At 39.9% G+C, this 22,505-nt stretch overlaps 1 protein-coding gene across 1 annotated transcript in view; it reads right to left on the bottom strand.

Moving 5' to 3' along the window:
- Positions 1-283: 283 nt before the first annotated feature.
- Positions 284-22,505, bottom strand: part of DNTT (DNA nucleotidylexotransferase) — a 136,724-nt gene continuing 114,502 nt past the window's right edge. The window contains exons 12-13 of the mRNA XM_081863303.1: positions 21,403-21,486; positions 284-472 (exon numbers count right to left, since the gene is read on the bottom strand). Coding sequence (XP_081719429.1) covers positions 386-472; positions 21,403-21,486 — 171 coding nt within the window. The 3' untranslated portion in view covers positions 284-385. The remainder of the gene's footprint in view (positions 473-21,402; positions 21,487-22,505) is intronic.

Genomic DNA, 22,505 nt, shown 5'->3' with positions numbered 1-22,505 from the left:
GTTGTGTCAATATTACCTGTATACCGTATTTTTCCGTGTATAAGATGCCCCCATGTATAAGACGACCCACAGTTTTGAAACCTAGCCTTATACACGGAAAAGTACGGTACAATACATTTTCTTCAACACTGTTTTTTGTTTTTGTTTTTTTGTAACATGAAAAATACAATCAAATGTGACAGTTTATGTACAGATGCACTAAATTAATCCTCTTTCTTTTAACTATTCAGAGGATAATGACATCTACACCTGACTATGTATATTTAATATGTGACTTTCTAAATAATAAAGACAGGCTTGTCAGGTAAATGCGCCTCTACAATGTGGGAGGTTTTTAATAATAATAATAAATGCTGTGAATTCGTAATAGCACTAACAAGTCACTCTATGCGTTTCTTTCCCATGGTTCAATGTAATCCAAACCAAGATGTGCAAAAATTTCTTCCTCACTTGCAGCTTTCAGGAAAATTTTCTGTAAAAATGAAAAAGAGAGCAGCATAAGCCTTGGGAAGGTAATAATTTTTGAAAACAAAAAACACACAATTCTATTTGAAATAACATTCTTAGCCATTTTATAATCCAACCCTATAAAATGTCTACTCAGAAGTAAGTAAAGGTAAAGGGGACCCCTGACTGTTAGGTCCAGTTGTGGCCAACTCTGGGGTTGCGGCGCTCATCTTGTTTTATTGGCCGAGGGAGCCGGCATACAGCTTCCGTGGCCAGCATGACTAAGCTGCTTCTGGTGAACCAGAGCAGCACACAGAAACGCCGTTTACCTTCCTGCCGGAGCGGTACCTATTTATAATTTCGAAGATAAACGAAATTATAAAATCCTGATTAAAAACAAAAAACTCCTGGCACAGAAAAGAGAATGGAAATGCCTAATAGATGCATCCAGAGAGAGAGACTCGGCCACCTTCTGGAGAATGGTAGCGAATGGAGTGCGATCTACCTCCTCAGAAGTGGAGTATACTATACCTGCAGGGACTTGGGAGGCATTCTTCCAATCATTATATTCAGCTCTGCCTTTGACACAGCCACTAACACAGTGTGCGGCAGGTGATGAGTGGCCTCCGGTGTCGGTTGCGGAGGTCAGGAGGCTTATTCAGGCACTCAAATACAGAAAAGCCCCGGGAGCAGATAATATCTCCCCTGAGCTTCTCAAAGCCAATATTGACTGGTGGGCCCCAGTCCTTGCCACCCTATTCACCAGCATAGATCAAACAGCAATAATACCAGAGGACTGGGGATTGGCAATCATCGTTCCCATTTTCAAGAAAGGCTGTAAACTTGATCCAGCCAATTATAGACCAATCAGTCTCTTAAGCATTATTAGCAAACTTTACGCAACTCACTTACGTGAAAAGTTTGCGGACTGGCTGGAATGGGAGCACATCCTTAAGGAAGCCCAGGCTGGTTTCAGGGCACATAGATCAACTTTAGACCAAGGACTGGTATTGCAACATCTAGTGGAGAAATACACCTCAAAGAAAGGAGGCTCCCTCTATGTAGCCTTTATAGATTTCAAATCAGCTTTCGATTTGATACCCCGGCACAGACTTTGGGAAAAATTAAGTGCCACAAACATCGATAGACGTCTTTTGCTTCTCATCCGTAGACTACATGAAAATACTCGGATCCGTGTTAGATGCGACCGTTATGGGAACCTATCAAAGGAAATCCAAAGTTTCCATGGTGTCAAGCAAGGCTGTGTTCTTGCCCCTATTCTATTTAATTTCTACATAAACTCCTTAGTTAGAAAGATGGAGGATGCAAGTACTCATCCCCCAAACCTAAATAATATACCAATCCCAGTCCTTTTGTACGCAGATGATGCGGCACTTATTTCCTTCTCTTGTGTGGGACTAAGAAAACTTTTACGAGCTCTTACAGAATATTGCGAAGCTGAACACCTAATAATAAATTACACTAAATCAAAAATTATGGTGTTCTCCAAGAGAAAACTCCGACATAAATGGAAAATTAATAACCAACCTATTGAGCAAGTAACATCCTTTAGATATCTTGGAAGAATCTTTGATGAGAAGGGATCCTGGTGCCATCAGATTAAGAATTCCATTGCAAATGCGCAAAGATCTTCCAGAGCTATCATAAGTTTCTTTTATAGAAAAGGAGGTCAATATGCTCCTGCTGCCTCCCAGGTCTTTGTCGCAAAAATACTTCCACAACTGATGTATGGCACCCAGATATTTAATTGTCAAAAACTCAAGTCCCTGGAATCTGTACAAACTAAATTTTACCGCTCCCTACTAGGGTTACCTACCTGTGTTTCCAACACAGCCATTAGGCTGGAGGTAGGTCAACTCCCTATCAATGCCAGGATATGGATCCTGAAGATTCACTTCTGGCTAAAACTCATATTTTTCCCAGTGGGAGTGGCTCCTTTGACTCTATTAGACCCGTTCCAGTCTAAATGGAGATTGTTGCTCTATGAAAAATTGAAGGGCCTGGGGCTTTCCCCACAAGAACTTATAGCCTCAGGTTTTGAAAAGGCTAAAAGGATGGTGAGCCAGCGAATAGGAGATGTAGAGCTTCAGGACCATATGAGCAAGATAGATAAATATCCAGCTATCCAAGATTATGGAAAAGGGTTCAATCTAACACCATATTTGCTGGATTTACAAATCGCAAAATACAGGCGAGCGTTTACCCTTACCAGATTTGATGTACTGCCATCTGCCTTACTAAAGGGCAGATACGTGGGCAAACCCTATGCTGAACGAGTCTGCCCATGTGGTCTGAAAGAGGTGGAAACGGCTTCACATGTGTTGCTACACTGCGACCTCTATGGGGATATCAGGTCACTGTTTATTTCCCCTATCGTTCAGAAATTTCCAGGTCGATCTGAATCTCAGCGGCTGAAAATCCTACTAGGAGATAAAAACCCAGAAGTAACACTGAAAGTGGCCAAATTTTCTGCGGCTGCGATCAAGCGGAGGGCATTAGCTGTAAAAAAGTAAAAGACTTGACCCCTGGACAAGCCCACTCTTTTTTTAAGTCTATACATATATTGTAGCGCGTGTGTGTGTGTGTGTGTGTGTGTGTGCATATGTGTATTGCTTTTATGTATAATTTTTTTAATTGACACCATTACTCCCCTTGTAAACTACCGTTGTTTTTGTTTTTTTTCTGGTCTATGACCGTAATAAATTAATTTCATTTCATTTCATTTCATTCTTAGCCATTTTATAATCCAACCCTATAAAATGTCTACTCAGAAGTAAGTAAAGGTAAAGGGGACCCCTGACTGTTAGGTCCAGTTGTGGCCAACTCTGGGGTTGCGGCGCTCATCTTGCTTTATTGGCCGAGGGAGCCGGCATACAGCTTCCGTGGCCAGCATGACTAAGCTGCTTCTGGTGAACCAGAGCAGCACACAGAAATGCCGTTTACCTTCCTGCCGGAGCGGTACCTATTTATCTACTTGCACTTTGACGTGCTTTCGAACTGCTAGGTGGGCAGCTCACCCCGTCGTGGGGATTCAAACCGCCAACCTTCTGATTGGCAAATCCTAGGCTCTGTGGTTTAACCCACAGCGCCACCTGTGTCCCTTACTCAGAAGTAAATCCCATCAAATTCAGTGCAGTGATGCCCAAGGAACTGGGTAGAGAATCACAGAGATACTACTAATCTTGATCTCATGAGAAAGAACCAGAAAATTCATCATCATGTTCTTAATGAAGGGCCATCCTTTTCTGGACCGACAAATGAACTAACTTTTCATAGAGTGTGTGGAAATGCAAAAATACAGAGGCTTCGCTTTTCTTTATGCTTGTAATGATATTTTTGTAACTCAGGATCAATTATTTGTGTCTGCAGGAACTCGCTCCCTATCTTAAACTGAGCAATTATTTCAATGAATATAAATATGACATTTATGGTTGCTAACATGACCATTAACTACACTTAATACAAAATGGCTGTTTTGCAAATGACTTCTGTCTATGAACTGCAATGCTGTATTTCTCATTCTGGTTTCAATTATCAATAAGACATGTGAAGCGTGAAGTGAATGATCTTCATTAACATTTTAATCAATGAATCTTTGTTAGTGCACCAGGATCAGATTTCAAAACCACCTTTTAACTCATAACTTGTTTTGGCTTTGTTCTATTAATATTGCAAATGTAGCTTTTCCAAAATGATTTGACATACAAAAGAAATCTTAAATTCACAAATTATCTTTGCTGAGCACTTTTTCCAAAGTGCCCTTCATTAACTAGGTTGTGAATGAATGGCATACTGGCTGGGAAGGTGAGCTATAAACATATTCAATTAAATACATTTATAACCCAGAGCTGTAGGATTTCTACTTTTTGTTCCCACTGGTTCTGATCTTGCTATTCTACCAGAACCATCCCCCAAATATTTTTTATTTGCTTTTCTGTTATATCTTGCCATCAACACATACTCTGTTACATTCATGCACAAACCGAAAAGAAGCACAATAACATAAATATAAAACATAAACATGTAATAATAATAGTAACATATATATATTCCTCCAAGCTGTTTAAACCCTATATATCTTTTACTTCCCTTCCACTCTTTCCTTGGTTTCCTATCTACTATGGTTTTAACTGTGTTTTCTTGTTCTTCTACATTATTCTCATTAGCTTACATTGTCTCATGTTGAAGCATATACTGCTGAGTATTTGTTCATCCAGTTATGAAAATTTTCTTGCTATTATATTTTTTCCATATAATCTATATATAATATCCAGTGCTCTTTAGACCAGGAGCTTTAAATCACTGCTAAATTGAGACATAAGGCAGCCACAAATTCTCCTACCCATACCTATTACCTACCCCAACCATAATATATTGGGACAGTTGCATTACATAGGATCGAGGAGGAGAACAGAATGCAGGATTGAGAATGTGCCCAAGTCTCCCAATGAAGTAGAAGTTTTAAAGGGAAAAGGTGTCTCTCCCACATGCAACCTGGGAGCCCCTAAGCAAAGGATGACCTGATAACACGCTTCACGTGTTTGACGTCTCGTGAAATGCGCATCAACATTTAGGCATGGCTTGCACGACCTTGCGCTGTGATTTCACTCTGAGATATAAAATGTTTTGATGGACATTCCGTTCTTCTGCATCTCTAAACAAGTCTTTGAGCTTCTTGTAAATGGCTCCTAGAAGGTACTCCATAAAATTAAATTGCCCTGAACAATCTGGCTCTGTAAGTTAAACGTTAAGTGCTGTGCACAGCTTTAAGAAAGATTGAAATTAGAAAATGTGCACATTCAGTCCAATCTCTCACGCCATCTCTGTCCCTCGCCTGTTGTCCCAACTGCCTCCCCCTTGTCTCCACCTGCTTTTCTCACCCAAGCCCTCCTTACTCACAAGTTTAAGTGGTGCCACTTTGAATACAGAAAGTGATAAGAAGGTGACAGCATAAACTGGGATCTCAATGGGAGAGGGAGAGGTGACAGCTGGAGCAGAGCACGGGGATCCTTCCTAGCACTAATGTTACAAATCTGAACCCAAATATTGCCCTTTGTGCACAGCCTTATTGAAAAGGAAATCATAGAATTCTATGATTTCCTTTTCAATAGGGCTCTGCACAAAGGGCAATAATGAAACCATTTCTTCCTGAAAGCACTTCAAGATTCATGCAGGTGGGTCAATCACAATAAAGATGAAGGAACAAAGTGGTTTCATCTGCCTATTGTGCTCTGAAGGCTGGGTCTTGCAAAGTCAATAGCCATGAGTAGTTCAGATAATAATGGGAAAAGGTATTCTGTTTGTAGAAGGCACAGAGACACTTTACGCACAAAGGAACTTCACCATTGGATTTGCCTTCCTGGACAAAAATCAGCCAAGAAGAGATATGCAAGAGCACACCCGGAAAAGGAAGGCCTCCCTTTCACAGAGTTGAGTTTGGTCTTCATCTCCCATTACCACAAGCTTGCCCCCCTAAGGGCACGACAGCAGTGACAGTAGAGGCAGTTCTAGAAGGGGAAGGATCTTTCTCTTGCCTCAATCACAGCCAATTCTGCTAAAAGGAGAGGCTAAGGCCTCTTTCTCTGTGGAGCACACAAAGAGGCACTACCTCACAGGCCTAGAAAAAAGCCAGATGAGCTTGGTTCTGACCTCATCTTCATCTTCCTATCTCTCCCCCCCCCCCCATCATAACAATGATTACTTGCTATGGCTGTGCCAAATCACAGATCCTGATCCATTTAAAAATAAAAACACCTTCATACTCATTGTCTTTATTACATACACAACATACAACATTTTTCTCATGCTGTTCAGGCAAAAAAGGCTTACAAATGTTAAGATAAAACTTTCCTGCTCTCTGGCTTAAAATCTTAAAGGCATGACACAAAAGGAAGGGAGGTTGGGAGAGGAGGAACAAAGCAATCTCAGGCACTATTTCTTAGTTTCTGAGTTATTGTCATGACCAGCTGAAATGGAAAGAGTTCCATGGAGATGAGGAGCCAAAAGTTGCTCGTCTTTCAGAAGAGCTGAGGGAGAGGCCCTGCAGTTTCTCCTCTCTCCCTCTTCTAGAGCCCATATATTGTTGTTACCATCTCAGAGGACACAGCATGGGGCTAAGAGAGCAAGCTACAGACTGGGAAGTCTCTGGTTTGACTCTTGCCTCTGCTAGGAACTTGTTATTGTTATGGATGAGCATTAATTTGTACCCCACTTTTATGTAACAAGCGACCCCCAAATGGCTTGCAGAACACAAAGCAAAACCAACAAGTCAAGTGATTTGTGCACAAGAAAAGCCTGATCCAAACTGAGGTGATTTTGGTTGAGCTTGGATTAGGCTGGAGCAGGCTGAATCACCCTGGATCAGATCAGGAACACCCAGAGCAATCCAGGGCTGCCAAAGAGACAGCTATGTCTGGGAGCAAGAGGTAGCGGGGAGATGCATGCAGGCACCCTCAACCACATGTTTAACCAGGGTTTTCAAGCCTAACTAAAGACTGTTCCCGGCCCCTGATTTGGTTCGGAGCCCAGATCCAGCTTAGCCCCAAATCTCCATGGCCTCTTCAAAGGGTCTGATCAGGTCCTAAATTGGATCAGGGGAGTATACTTGCAAGAATATGATCAAACCCACGAAGAAATGCTCCTGCTTCCAACAATGATATGTGGTTGAAATCACATGAATGGATACATTTGCTCAAAATTCATGGTAGTCTAAGAGGTGGAGGAATAGCCCATGTCAAATATGCCATCATAAGGCAGGCACCAGAGAAAGTTTTACACTTGTAAGGAGATAGATGTACCAGAGCTCAAAAGGTTCTATAAAGTCAAGAGCCCACTGATATTTATTGAATGTATCAGTACACTTGTGCAGCTAATCCCAGAAACATCGCCACAGTCCATAGAAGTTTTTCTTGACAGACCAACAGTTATTACATGAAATACTTGTAACTGAAAGCCATTTTTTTTGTTATCCAAAAATCCTGTGGAACAAGGAACAAAACACTCTTTTTAAGGGTTCAACTTGGGTCCCTTTTTCATTTATTGTATTTCAAGTAGACCCTACTCTGAGCTTACATGTACTGCTGACAACTAAGATGGGCAGAATCAGAGAGGATGGGGACAGAAAAAGAACTTTCAACTAAATTAACCAAAAGACAGATGGAAAGTTTCACACAGAGCAGTGAAACTGCCCTCTTGTCCATTTCAATATAAAATATTTTTCTTTTGAAATTCTATATGCTGTTGGGTGGTACAGATTCATATTTTGCCACCTAAAGCTGCACATATTCCTCAAGCTACAAACCACTGTGCATTTGTCTTAAAGTCAATATTCAGACTGCACATTTCTCAAGTTACAAATGCAATTATCACGATCAGTTCATTGCTGGAAATTGCTAGGATGGATTTTCTATCTGAGACAAGAACTTCAGTTTTATGTAGATGAAGTGCCCGATAATGAGAGACACTCTCAAAGGAGCTTTTTTTTGTTTTTTAGTCCTAGCACCATGAAAATTGGCGGCATGTATTGCAGCATTAACACCAATCCATCTGCGTATTCTGATGTTCTCCATCCAAGCTTTTGATTCATTCATATCAAGTCATTCCGATGCAGAACTGTGAACACTTCCTAATTTATGTGGGGAAATGCAAAAAGCCATTGGCGTCCGCATTATCACAAAACAGGAGAACCACATGTACAATGTAATATCAGAACAAGGCTTAAGTCACTAGTCAGATGCAATAAACTCAATGCTTGTTAATTAGCTCTCAGAATGGTTTGGATCCAGAGAGCCAACAAGGCAGGCATCCAAGGTTGGAGGAAATGAGCCCAGGAAAACAGAATAATCACCTGGGCTGTGAAACCAAGCAGAGCAGAGCAGGCTTGAAATTCTGAAGCACACAGAAAAAGGACACAGGGTGAAGAAGAGGAGAACACAGGATGCTGGACTAGGTGGGCTTTTGGTCAGATCCAGGAGGGTTTCTCTTACACTACTGGCATCAGCCTCCACTCAGGCTTCTTTCATGCTCGTTCTTTTAGGATACCAAGGAATCAAGGATCCAGCAACCATCTCCAGGTAAGTCATTCCCACAGGAAGTGTATTGATTTCAGTACATTCACTTACAATGGCTATCATCCTTAGCATTTCCTACATTGCTGAACAACATCTGGATAAAATCCAGTGGGGGTGGAATCCGGTCTGGAAAGATGTATTTACCTGGTGCCTCAGTTCCTATGAGCTAAAATTCCACTGAGTGTAGCTTATGGGCCTCAGGGAAAATTCAGCCTCACAGCAGTATTTCATATAAAGGCAGTGGCATATATTCTTACTCATTAGAAATCTGCACAGTCCTTTTGACTTTTAAACTAAGAAAGAAATAAAAGTATAGTCCACCTTTTGGAGAATTTTCCACGAGTGAACAATAATATTTAAAACATTCCAATAAAACACAAATTCATGGAAAATGTTAGACAACTCTATCACCCCTTACTAGACCCATATATAAGTGGATCATAATTTCACTTTCAACAGACTTATTAATGATAGTCTGCAAATTATAAGAAATATTTAATTACTATTTTAATGAGTCACAGTTAATGGGGGAAGTGTAAGAGAATGAAGATAGGAACATGATCCAACTAAGATCACATGCACTTAACTCTTCAAAAAATTGCAGTCAAACTTTGAAACCCATTGAAATTAAACATGTTCAATGTTGGCTGATCATATTCCTAATCTTTTCTTCTGAAAGAATGCCTTGAATGGGAAATGTAATCAATGAATACATTCTCAGGCTCAGAGAATACTCACCTTCGCAATATATACATGCAGGTGTTCTTGTGATTCAGGTATATATAGCCTTAAAATATAAATGCCAATTGAATACTGAGCCTGAAACAATGATATATTTAAGTGAAGTTGTGAGCAATGCCAGATGAGGAAAAGAGTTCAAATTATTTTTTGCATTTAATCTTACACAGCAGAAGAGACATATATTGAAAAATGGCACACACACCAAAAAAGGAAGTTTAGGCAGGAAAGGCTATCACAAAGGAAACATCTACCCAAAACTAGAACTGATTTTTTTAAAAAAAAAACCATACACACACATTGCGTTTGGAATTTAATATTCCTGGGTTTATGAACTTGCAGAGTTCCAAACATTTAGCAAAATGGAAAATCACCATACCATTGGATTTATCTCAAAGAATTAAAAGATAATTTGGTATTAAAAGTAAATTTTATAGCTGTTTTTTCATTAAACCCCTCAGCTGTGTGGCCAATTAGTCAACCTTGACAAACAAGCCTTCAGAAAGATAGCCAAGTTGACAAATACCATTGTGTAGCCCATGTCCTGCATCATAGCTTTAAGCTTAGTTTAAAGCAGAAGTCCCACTGAGTTCAATGGGGCTTACTGCCAGGTAAGTGAATATAAGATTTCAGCTGAAGTTCTATAATAAGAATGGGTGTTTGTGTGTGCCTAGAGCAGAGGGAGCCAGTGGTGCTAAACAGATGTTTTGGATTCCAGCTAGCATAGCCAATGTTCAGGGACTATGAGAGTTGTGGGGTGGGCACATTAAGCTGCTCCAGAGACAAAGGTTGGGTAACAATAAGGCCGAAATGTATGTGGGGGTTAAAACAGGCCACAATGCTATTGATTACAAGGTAGGTAGCCGTGTTGGTCTGACGCAGTCAAAATATATAAAATTGTCCAGTAGCACCTTAGAGACCAACTAAGTTTGTTCTTGGTATAAGCTTTTGTGTGCCTGCACACTTCTTCAGATACACCGAAACAGAAGTCACCAGGCCCTTATCCATAGTGGGAGGGTGGGGTGGGGTTTTTCTCAGGAGGGTGGTAGGAGAAGAGGAGTTTGGATTTGATATCCCTCTTTATCACTACCCAAAGGAGTCTCAAAGCGGCTAACATTCTCCTTTCCCTTCCTCCCCCACAACAAACACTCTGTGAGGTGAGTGGGGCTGAGAGACTTCAGAGAAGTGTGACTGGCCCAAAGTCACCCAGCAGATGCATGTGGAGGAGCGGGGAAGGGAATCTGGTTCCCCAGATTACGAGTCTACCGCTCTTAACCACTACACTGATGGGTGATTGACTCAATGGGTATGGTAAACCTGTTGACAACTGACTGTTAACAGCTGCAGGAAAAAGCAATGAATAGTATGCAGATGATTAGCATATCTAATGAGACAGGAATCCAATATCTCTATTAAGACCAGGTTTCTCCATAGTTTTCAGTTTAGTGATAAGTTGTGATTCAGCAACTTCTCTTTCAAGTCTGTTTCTGAAATTCTTTTGTAATAAAACAGCTGCTTTGAGATCTTGTATTGAATGTCCTGGGAGATTGAAGTGTTCTCCTACTGACTTCTCTGTAGCTGGAGTTGGAATTTGGCAAGACAGCATGGAACTGTGCCACAAAACTGTTTCCACTGCTAACTGGGGTCTCCCCTGCGTTTGAGATCCTAACCAATGTCATTTCCATCACAAGGGGGAGGAGGCATAACCAATTATCAATCATCCCCTTTGTCTATCCACTCTGCTGTAAAGGGAGATTCCGTTCCACATTATAGCATGCAAGATAGGGAAGCCTTGAGCAGATTAAATTAACAGCAAAGGCAACACCAAACATCTCCCCAACACCAAACACTCTTGAAGGTTTCCCCCATTCTTAACATTGAGATATTTCAGGAATTACATGCAGTCTTTTATTGCTGTCCAAAGAAAATTAGTAATTAATCAAATGGGATGTGCTTGGTTCATACACTTTTGACTCCCCCCAAAGATGGGTAAATCAGAAATGAGTTTGAATGGACTAAGTGATCAAATGTCAGCAAAACAAACACTACAGCACAAATAACTGGATGCTCATCTTATTGACATTCACGTTTCTACAAATCCCAAAATAGCACTTCTAAGTGATTATTTTCTTGTTCCTATCAATTTCAATTACACGTCCCCCAGTCCCATGAGTCTGCAGCACTTGGCAGCATCTTCCTAAAGCGCTCAGGATTGAATAATCCTAAATAAAAGCACAGAATGGAATATCCTACTGAGGAGGCAGAGACACACTGGGTTGGGGGAGGGAGAATTCTCTAGACAAGGCAATATCATGGATGAAAAATTAGGCATGGACTCAAAGGTATGTTGGCCCAACAGCACAAGCCAACAAGATGAAAATGTTCTTCTCAGATATTTCACTGCACAAATATTAACATCAATAATTAGTCTTCAATTGAAATATTGGGCGGAACTACAGTGGTACCTCAGGTTAAGTACTTAATTCATTCCGGAGGTCCGTACTTAACCTGAAACTGTTCTTAACCTGAAGCACCACTTTAGCTAATGGGGCCTCCTGCTGCCGCCGCAACGCCGGAGCACGATTTCTGTTCTCAACCTGAAGCAAAGTTCTTAACCTGAAGCACTATTTCTGGGTTAGCAGAGTATGTAACCTGAGGTACCACTGTACGGACTTCCCCAATTATTACCCATTTTATTCAGTTGCAGAGGATACAACACAGATTAAACAGCTGCAACATCCAGTAAGACAGATCTAGTGCTTCTGTCTATAAAACTGAGTGGGAACGTAATTTGATTGGATCCTCATATCATATATATTGGTCTGGTTACTGCTCGGGACTACCCATTTGATTACCACTTATTATGGAACTTGCCTCTTCCCTTCTCCCACCTCTATCCCTTGCTTGCTTTATACATTCTAGCTGAAAAGCTAGCTTTGTCTTGTATCATTTATTTTATGCCTTTTAGATTAGCAAGCCCTTTTTAAAAAACCAGATATTTTAAAGTTTTCCATTGGCAATCTGTAACTGACTGAGAACTACATGAAAATTGTGTCAGGAGACTTCCGGGTTGGCGCCTCCGGTAATGGTGGAATTCCTCTGATCGGGAGGAATTTGCTTCGTGGAAATCCGGGTCTGGCCGCCACGGAGAAGGCAGAGACCCACTAAAAATCCCAGGCGGGTGAAGCCTGTGAACGTGGGATTCGGCTGGCACCTTTTGCGCCTCCCCTACTCGCGGGGAAACCCGGTTTCGGGGATCCGGAGCAACGTGGGGGGTGTGGCACAGTGCTTCAAATTGATTGCTTTTTCCACGGAGTGAAGCCGCATAGCTGTTGCCGGAGAGCGCTGACTTTTTCATGTGGACAATTTGATCTTAAAGCAACTACCCGTGAGTAGAGTGAAGAATTGGATTTTTAAACGTCTTAATTTGGCACCGAAACGGGGAGGTTCAAAACAGGAAGTCTGCCTTCCCCTTTTGTAAATAGACTGAAGGAAAGAGGCTGCAAGCTAAAGTCTTGGAAAGCCTACTGTGAAGGACTAAATTTCCATCAGTAAAAAATATTAAATCCCCCTTGGAAGCAGGAGAAGAGGGGGGAAGTTTTGGATTGTATATGCTTGCAGGAGAGAGTGAAGGAAGTTACAATACCACCGCTCCGAACCTGGAAACGGGCTGCTAGTACGACTGATGTCTTTTGGAATGCTCATTGACCGTGACTAGAACGTTCACTGACAGTTAGTTAAAGAAGAGAAATACATTGTTTCCAATGTCTCCGTCTGCGTTTAAAAAGGAGTAAAAGAACTGAAAATTGAAACTAACTTTATTGTTTCAACTGTGTCTAAAAGGACTAATACAAATAGAAACTGTTTCCCTCTAGAGGAAGCTTTTGAAACTGTTACAAGAGCTGATCTGCGGGAATTTCCAGCTGCAAGATAAAAAGCTGTGAGACTCTGGGACTGACCTTGAATCGGTTAAGAATGTCGATAGAAGAGGCCTTAGCGGTCGCATTAAGTAAGATAAGTAACTCACTGGAACAGCTTAACAAGAAGGTGGATGTGGTAACTACCAAAATTGATAATTTGGGACAAAAAGTGAACATCAGTACAGAAACTATTCAGAAATTGATACAGGAATCTACTTTGACATGGCAAACTGCGGAGAAGGCTAGGGAGAAAGTTGTTGCCATTGAACCTAAAGTAACACAGTTGGAGAGAGAGAGAGTCCCAGCCTTACAGATGCAATTTGATGACCATAAGTCGATGCCTTCTACGACTGAATTTAAAGAAAATCAGATTTTGAGGATTAGAGCCCTACTTGAACTGGAGAAGGAGAGTTTGATGGATTTCATCACGCAGGAATTTGCTGATTTTGGGGACTTGGACTTGGGTCAAGAAGAGATTAAAATTGTGAGGGCCTTCAGACTTGGAAGAGGAGGGGAAAAAAGAGAAGGAAAAAATAAGAGACTGTTAGAACTACCAGAAGAACCTAGAAGAACAACAGTCAATAGTGGAAATTTTGAAAGATGTCCCAAAATATCTTTTGGATTTTGGGTTTAACTACGGAGATTTGGTTGCCCTGTTGAGAAGGAACAAAATCATCTCTAGGTGGGAGTTTCCCCGAGATCTACTCTTCAGCCTCAAAGGAAGGAAAATAAAAATAAGATCAGTAGAAGACAAAGTAAAGTGCATGTATAAATATGAATAAGACTTGCAGAAGGGACTTGGAAAAGAGTTAAGAGCATCGGACAGAAGATTACCAGGTTGATGAACTATATGGAATTGACTGGCAGAATCCAAGACCAGGGAGAAGAGACGGTGGAAGAAGATTGGAAAAAGTTTAAAGACTATTTATAGAAATATTGTAAAATTGATGAATGTTGGAAAAATGTTGGAATGAAGTTATATGGCTTTAGTAGAAATGTTATAAGGAATTAAGTATAGATAGATTATTAGAGTATTAGGGAAAAATAAGGTTAGAATATGTTAAGACAAATATAGGACAGAAAACAGAGAAAGATGGAAAGGAATTGCTGAAACAATTAACAGAAGTGGAATACAAAAAGGGAGGTGTGAGGAGGTCATTGAAACAAGTAAATGAAAGATATGACATTGAAATTGTATAATGTATGTTAAATTGTTTTTGTTTTGTTTTGTTTAGCTTATTGTGTTAGTGTTGTGTAATGTTTTTATATTGTATTGTATTGTATTTTTTTTCTTTTTTTCTTTTTTCTTTTTTCTTTCCTTTTTTGTAGTGTTTAAAAGTAATAAATATTATTTTTTTAAAAAAAAAGAAAAAAGAAAATTGTGTCAGAAAACCAGAAATAATACAGAGCTAGAGTTTTTAAGCAAATCTCCCTGCTTTGTGAAGAACAGCACCTTCTTCCTCTAGAAGTCTGAACAGCATAAAAAAAAATATTCGAGAAATTCAGACCACAAAGGCATTACTAATACCTTGGGATGTGAATTAATGGATGCAATGCTGAGTTAAACATAATGCAAGTTTGTAAATCAGGTTGCAGAAAGCTCTACCCAACTTCTTTAATGCTAGATGGAATGCAAAATATTTTAGTAGCAACTCTAAACACTATTGTTGCTGCTGTACCTGAGATGGTGATTATTATGATGACAATGATGATGTCGTAACATCAATGTGCATACAGAAAACCAGGAAATACGTTTCTTCCCAACAGGATTGTAATATCACTTTTTATCAAATTTATCTTTACTGATACTTCTTTATTAAATGACATCAGTATGAATAACTTACTAATGAAGAAAGTAAAAGATTCCTGTTCAGAAGACATCTTAAAGCATACATACCTTTGTCTATTTCATAGCTATTTGCCCAGAAGTTATACCGGCTGCTGGTGTGCGCAAAAATTGTATCCAATTATTGAAGCTTATTTGCTAAGTGGATGATGTGACAGATTTGGGACTAAGTTCCTGATCTTCAAAATGATTAACGGGTTGAAAAAAATGGGTCTGCTTAGCATGAACTGTGGCTTAGTGTGAACAAGCAAGTGTGCTGGTGTACAGTGAGAAAATCACAGCCGCTTTGGTGAGCCAAGAACAAACCTTGGTTACAGCTTGTGGTTTGTTTGGAGGAAGACAAACTACAAATCCACGTTCTGATGTAATGCTAAGCCAAACCATAGAACAGCAGCACCAAGACCAGAGGAACAACAAAATGGCAAAATATTCTCACCATGCAGCAGCACACTTGCTAAAATTTGGCTTATTGTTATGTGCAAACTGGGTCAAGTCTGAAAGGGCAAATGAGATAACGGCATGAAATTTGTGTTGGACGGGAGAAGAGAAGAGGTAATTTTGCACTGTATTGTACATGAGATATTTATGTATGTTCACTTTGATAAAACAGACTCCAGGGGTAAACAATTTGACATGCCTTAGGCCTTATATTATACAACAAATGTAAATTCCACATTTAACTGGCATTTTGTTGTAGAAATATTCGCATTACAGTGCATGCTTTAAAGATCTAATCTATCCTTAATCCAGCTACAAATATAACGACAAATAAATTAGATGGAAAACCATCACTCTTTGAAATGACATTATAACAAACTCTGATTGAACAAGGAGTTTTCCGAACATAAGCCACTGACTCGAAGCCCTTGAGAAAAATCATGAGGAACAGTATTAAAATATGCAGTGCAATTTATTCTAAGCAGTCTAAGCATGAATACACTTTGAAGCAAATATGAACCAGAATTATGTACCCTAGTTTCATTTGATCATTGGACAAGTTTTAGAATCATAAATTAATGAAGCCCTATATGTTTCTATAAATGATTTTTTGGTGATTTCTATCCTATGAAAAAAATTACCTCTAATGTGTTTATTAGATAAAACTGATTTATCAAGGAAATGTTGGAAATAACAAGTATTTACAAATTGCTTGGCAAAAAATATTGCAAGTGCATCAGGTTTAGTCCCCTGTTCCTTTGGAATGATCATATGCTCACCATATTTATATTATATTGTTATATAATCCCATGGGCATAGTATTTCCCTATGGGAGGATGTGGTGTCTGCAGAGGAATTCCCATAGAATGCAATAGAGCTCCATGCTCCTCCCTCTCAGCACATAGAGTGTAGCAGATGGTTATGAGAAACTTGGTTTAGAAGAGGTGGATGACTGAATGGGAATATGGGGAGTATGTGTAGGCCTCTCATTCCCCCAGGCAACTCTGGTCAGCTGACTGTGCATGTGCAAAGTTGGAGGGAGAAGAAATAAGCATACAGGAATCCTTCTGCATGTGAGTTTATGCAGGGAAGAATTGTGCCCCAAATCCCATGTAAACTAATATATCTGATGAGAGTCACCTTTTCCTAAGTCTGGTACAAGTTGTGTGTAAAATCCAAGGCCCAGTCTAGCTAGGCTCCAAGTGCATGCACAATCAGATCCCAAACCAATACACAATTGTGCATGCAAACAGATATCAGACATGCATTTCCCCTTTCTAGGCCAATAAGCCAGGGTTGTGCATGTTCAATTGTTCAAAGAAAGCTGGAATTCCAATGGAAGGGAAAGCACACGGCTTCAGCTCCTGCTTCTTCACCAAACATCTGATGGGCATGTTTTTAGCTATTTCTTAAAGGTGAAGCCCTAGTGTAGGATCAGTAGATGCCACATAGAAGGCTGTTCTATGGGAAGGAGTGGAAAGTTTAAGATGTGTTTATTCAAAATATTTATGCACTGCTTTTCACCATAGTAGATTCCAGGGTCATGTACAAATCAATAAACAAGTAAACAAATTGACAAAACATGGACCAAAGATAAAGATGGTTGCTGTCTTTCTCTCCAAACTAATGGCAACATGTCTGTGGTACAGGACACATAACCGTGGACATTTATATGCACTTAAATTCTGTTGAACTCAGTGGTGTAGAAGGGTACAAGATACTGCACTGGATTGTGCCCATGATCATGATGAAATTATCTAACCATTTTTCAGATGTACTTTCAGATAAATTACCCCAAAATGCCAACTGTGACAAGAATATTAGCACCTCAGAGCTTCATAGCACGTAGATAAAGGAAAGCATAGGTAAAACATTTTAAGATACAGTATTCATATGAGAGCTACTGTTTTTCTATAACTCTGAAGCAGTGTTTTAGTTAGCTATTCTACTTTATAAGCAGCTTAGAGAAGTCTGTCCCTTTACAGCAAAAGGCTCTGAGGCTCTTTAAACCAATCTTTATCAGAATCCCCTTGGTATCAACATGCAGCAGCAAGCTTTAATTATACAAAAGTTGCTCGTGGACCTCAGAACGCACAATCCATTGCCCCAATGCAGTCAGTTGTGTGTCCCCATGGTTCAATGATATCACAAACACCATAATATCTGAGCCAATGGCAGTCATAGTTGGCTGACTTGTAAAGGGAATGAAGGCTCACTGTGACATGCGAAAGCCTCTTGCAAGCCCCAAGTGAACTGATTTGGTTTTATTGGCGTTAAAGAATCACTTGGCTGGAGTGAAAACGTGGCAAGTAGACAAAACAGAAGCAGAGGCTCTTATAAGAAGTTATACTGCCCACCACATTGGTGGATTTGTCAGCTAACAGGTTGTCAACTGTTAGATTTGTGTTGTTAACATTTTCACAGTTTCACAGGTGCTTCTATCACAACCTTTTGTGCTGAACAGGGGATTTCTATGTTTTTATCCTAAGCGAAAACCCAACAGCTAAGAATTCTGTGTGCAAAGTAATTTAATTAGTTTCAGATTTAAGTGGATTTGTACATTGCCCATGTAAAAGTGACCTATCAATTATGAATCTTTAGCAATTAAAGTTACCAACTGGATTGCTGTGCAGGAAGCTTTAATATGCAAAACAATGCATGGTCATTCTTTTCTCTTTTTTTTTCTTTTTTTGGAGGAAGAGCTGAGATTATCTGAGCACTTGATTTCTAAAGCAGGCCAGGTGCAGAGAAAAACAAATTCCCAGAGTTGAATGCAAAATTGCTCTTCTGCCCAGAGAGATAAAAGCTGGGGAAGCACTTAGTAAGTGAAAGAATGTGCATCTGTTTACAATGACTCAGTGTTTAATTGTAGTAATGACTATGTGAACAACACCAATCACATTGGAAATCAATATTATAAATTTGGAATCTTTATGTTTACTTTATGGCTAATCCAGTCATTACTGCAGACATCTAAAGCAAACACTGCAGCTGTACCATGTTTAATTCATCAAGATGTTCTCTCAAGACTGACTGCCTCTCTGTTATCACCAAATAATTTTAGCTGAGCATCTGCCAAACTCTAGACTAGAGCATCCAGTTTTGCAAAGAACCATTAAAAGCCCCTCTTTAACTTGGCAAGCAAATCCACTTCTAGAGTTTCTTTGTAATAAAAGCAAGTATGAAACAAAATGTTCTGTGTTCCTACAGAAAGGCAACTGCCTTTAAAAAATGCAGGGGGGGTTGTTTATTTATTTATTTATTTTCAGTAGATAAGCAACATAAAAACCGCCTGGAACCCAAAGAGCCTTTTGGAGAGTTACAGGCCATATTCATACATTACAAGCCAGAGGACCAGTTTCAGATGGCATATATGAATCTGTCTTACACAGAAGAAGCCAGCAACTCCCCAGGGTCCTAGTTCTGCTACCTATGATTCTTTAACTGGGAAGGGGGTGGAGAACCTTGGGTCCTACAGTGTTGAAAGTAAATGCTTCCCCCCCCCCCAAGCTATGAAACTAATCTGGTACAAACAAATGTTACACTGGATAGCAGCAGCAGTGGATCAAACGTCCTCCCTTCACAGAGAGAAGGAATTAGAGTATACAATTTTGCACTGTGAATGGAAATAAACGTTTTACAGTATCTGGAGGCAGCGCATGGAAGGTATAATCTCTACGTGAAGACATAAGAACAGTGCTCTCCCTAAATGTCTCACTGCTAGACATCCAGTTTAGTCAGCTATTACTCATGAACCCAGAAAAACCTACCTGGTCAATGTTCTAGAGGGCTTATCCAGACTTCCTTTAGTGCCACACTTCTAGACACGGGTACAAGCTTTAAAGCTCCGTGTCTGAAGAGTGGGTATTTGTTTTCCTTTGTCCCAGCGCTTTTCCTGGGAAAACTTGTGTTTTACCGCTAAATTGGAGCAAATGGCAATAGGATTTTCCATAGGTTGTCATTTGCTCTGATTCATCCATAAAATGTGGGCGAGGATGAGCCCTGAAAGGATACTAGGTTAGATTGTGAAGTAAAACACATCCTGTCTTCTAAAGCTGTGAGCAGCCCAAATGAGTACAGTGGTACCTCAGTTTTCGAATGTCTGTGTTGACGAACATTTCGGTTTTCGAACGCCATAAACCTGCAAGTAAATGCTTCAGTTTTCGAACACGCCTCAGAAGTTGAACATGCCACGCAGCTTCCTCTGAATGCAAAATCCTGTGACCTAGCTGCCGGCTACTGAGTTTTCGGTTTTCGAATGTTTCAGAACTCAAACGGTCTTCTGGAACAGATGACATTTGAAAACCAAGCTACCACTGTACCTCTTACAAGCTTCTTTCAAGTTGTAAGTGAGATGTGGCCTGTTTTCATGAATATTAGAGGAAGGCTGCAACCCTGTGCACACTTTCCTATTAGTAAATATCATGAGAGACTGACTTCTGAAGTAAACATTTATAGAATCTTTATAGAAAACACCATCGCCATCATTATTATTCACTGAATTTGTTAGTCACTTTACCTTGCCTAGGGAAATCCAAAGTGACTTACAACCAACCAACCAGACCAAAAAAACCTCACATAGATACATTAAAACCAGGAGGAAAAAGAAATACATTAAAAACATCCTGCCAACTTCTAAATGGCCATAGATTAAAGGCCAAAGGTCTGGTTATAGAGGAAAGTTCTGTTATGCTCCATTCTTCCTCAGAGCAGTTTAACTCTGGTTCTCAGACTAGCTGTGTTTCAACAGCCAAACTGCACTATTGGCCTTTCAAGAATATTCTCTAGGCTTTGCTCTATTTTTATGAGAGTACATCTCCCTTCTTTGTGTGAGGTTTGTATAATTACTTAAGTCTCTGTTTGCAAGAACAATGTAAGCTCATATAATATATTCCCTTGAGGATTAAAGAAACTAGGAAAATGAGAATGGGGGCCTTTTCTTCTCTCAGGCTCCAGCTTCTATTTAAAAGCTATTATTATCTAACTACATGTTTGAGTGGCAAGGCTTCGGTTTTCAAATCCATTTAGCTAAATCAGATGAAAATGTTTCCATAGGTTGGCTAAGTGAAATTTATCCGTGATGGGCAAAGCAATCACTTTCCAAACTATGATTACTTCCTGACGGGGAGCTTCACTCCCCAACATGAAATCAAACAGATGCATTAGAAGTGGGCGGCAAAACAGACACGGGTCCAACTTTTGAAAGAAAGAAAGCTATCAGTCACTGGTTTCATTTGGATGATCAGACTTCATCAGAGGTAGCCAAGATATGAAGGATTTTTGTGTACCCACACATAGCTGTGTTGCCCCTCCTTTTGCAGAAGCAGTGAAACAAGCCAGAAAACTGCAGTTAACTATGGTTTCCTATTGCATCCAAAACTGAGAACAACACTTCATGGTTTCCAAACAAGCCAGGCTATCCAGCCAATTTTAAACCATGGCTTCATATCCTAGTTTATTTGGAAGCCATTAACCATAATTTCCAGGTTTCGGTATAGCAGGAGACTATAGTTAACTGCAGTTTTCTGACTTGTTTCACTCTTTGGCTAAGGGATGAGTGAATATCTGCATGTGGATGCAGGAGGTTTATTCATATCTCAGTTTATTAAGCTGCGAAATCACTGACATGTGGCCATTGCATCAGCAAACATAAATAAAAATATATAGCTTATTTGCACTTTTTGCATACTGCTGCTCTTGTGAAATATTTCACAGTAATTGCTTACTGACCTTTAATTAACCTAGCAATAAGAGGTCTATTGGCAGCCATTATGGTTTTCTGGGAGTTAACATTCTTACTGAAAGAATTGGATGCCACTGTTTGATACGACTGGGTTGAGCCAAGACAGACAGCACACAACATAAGGGAAGCTTTATGAATTCAACAATGCCATTTGAAAGTGTGGGGAGAGAGAGAGAATACCTTGGTTTTATCATATAACGCGTGATTATCCAGCATCATTTTCTTTTCGTGGGTAGCATATCTCCGCAGGTCACGTTCAAATTGCTACACAGACAGAAAAACCGCAACGATATGATAATAAACCAAAATGAATCTCCAAATTCAAACTCGCTGAAATGACACCTTTTAAGAAGAAATGGTGTTTTCCGATTTCAGTAAAGGGGAAAAATGCATTCACAGCATACGATTTACCAAAGGCTCGTGTTGCAACACACTTCCCTGACTTGAAATTGATGCATTCAACAGATCTCCATCAATTTCAGCTACTTTGAAATGCTGGAGTAAGACTGATTCTTTAGAGCCGGCATTAAAAGAATGGGGAAGGCAAAGTCGCCATCTACAAGGAAGTCTGTCAGGATCCCATTACTGTACAGATAACATTAAGAAATATGAAATTGCGATCATACATTACCCTCTTCTCTGTAATGAATGTAGCCTGCAGTTCATGCGAGCTCCATAATGGATGCTCACCCAGAGGGACTGTCTTTTGACATGTAATACTACATCACATTAGCTTTGTCTGATACTAACTGCCTTGCCGATTGTTATAGTTTTATAAGAAGAGATAGTTTAATTTAAACACATACTGGACTCCATTTGCTTGTGACTCACACAATTTGTCTGAGTCTAAAAAGCTTAAGTGTTTGCACTTTTCCAGTGAGCACAGAAGTTTGCAAAGTGCTTGGCTGCAGCTATCTGCCTAAAGGCATTCACGCTGCTGCCAAAGGAACACACTGAACATAGCATTGTTTTCAGGCTTATATAGCATTCCAGTGCATGTCTGTTCAGAAATAAGTCCTATAGAGTTTGATGGGGCTCATTAATATCTGTTATTTCTTGAAAGGAGCAGTAACGGGATATATCAGGTTCTCTGTCACAAACATGAATACTATGCAATATGGAAAGGGAGACATTAGGGTTTTCCAGTTCTGGTGCTTTCATTAAGGGGTCTTAGAAACTAGAAATTCCATTTTTAAAAGGATAACAATACTCAGCTGTCTTTTCAAAGAAGTACATTTGTAGTTCTCATGGTTGTTTGAGAATGTTTGGGAAATGTTAGCCAC

Source organism: Podarcis erhardii, assembly GCF_964252035.2.
Source record: "Podarcis erhardii genome assembly, chromosome: 5".
Classification (NCBI taxonomy): domain Eukaryota; kingdom Metazoa; phylum Chordata; class Lepidosauria; order Squamata; family Lacertidae; genus Podarcis; species Podarcis erhardii.
Note: the sequence above shows the minus strand (reverse complement) of the source record. Positions and strands in the feature narration are given on the sequence as shown.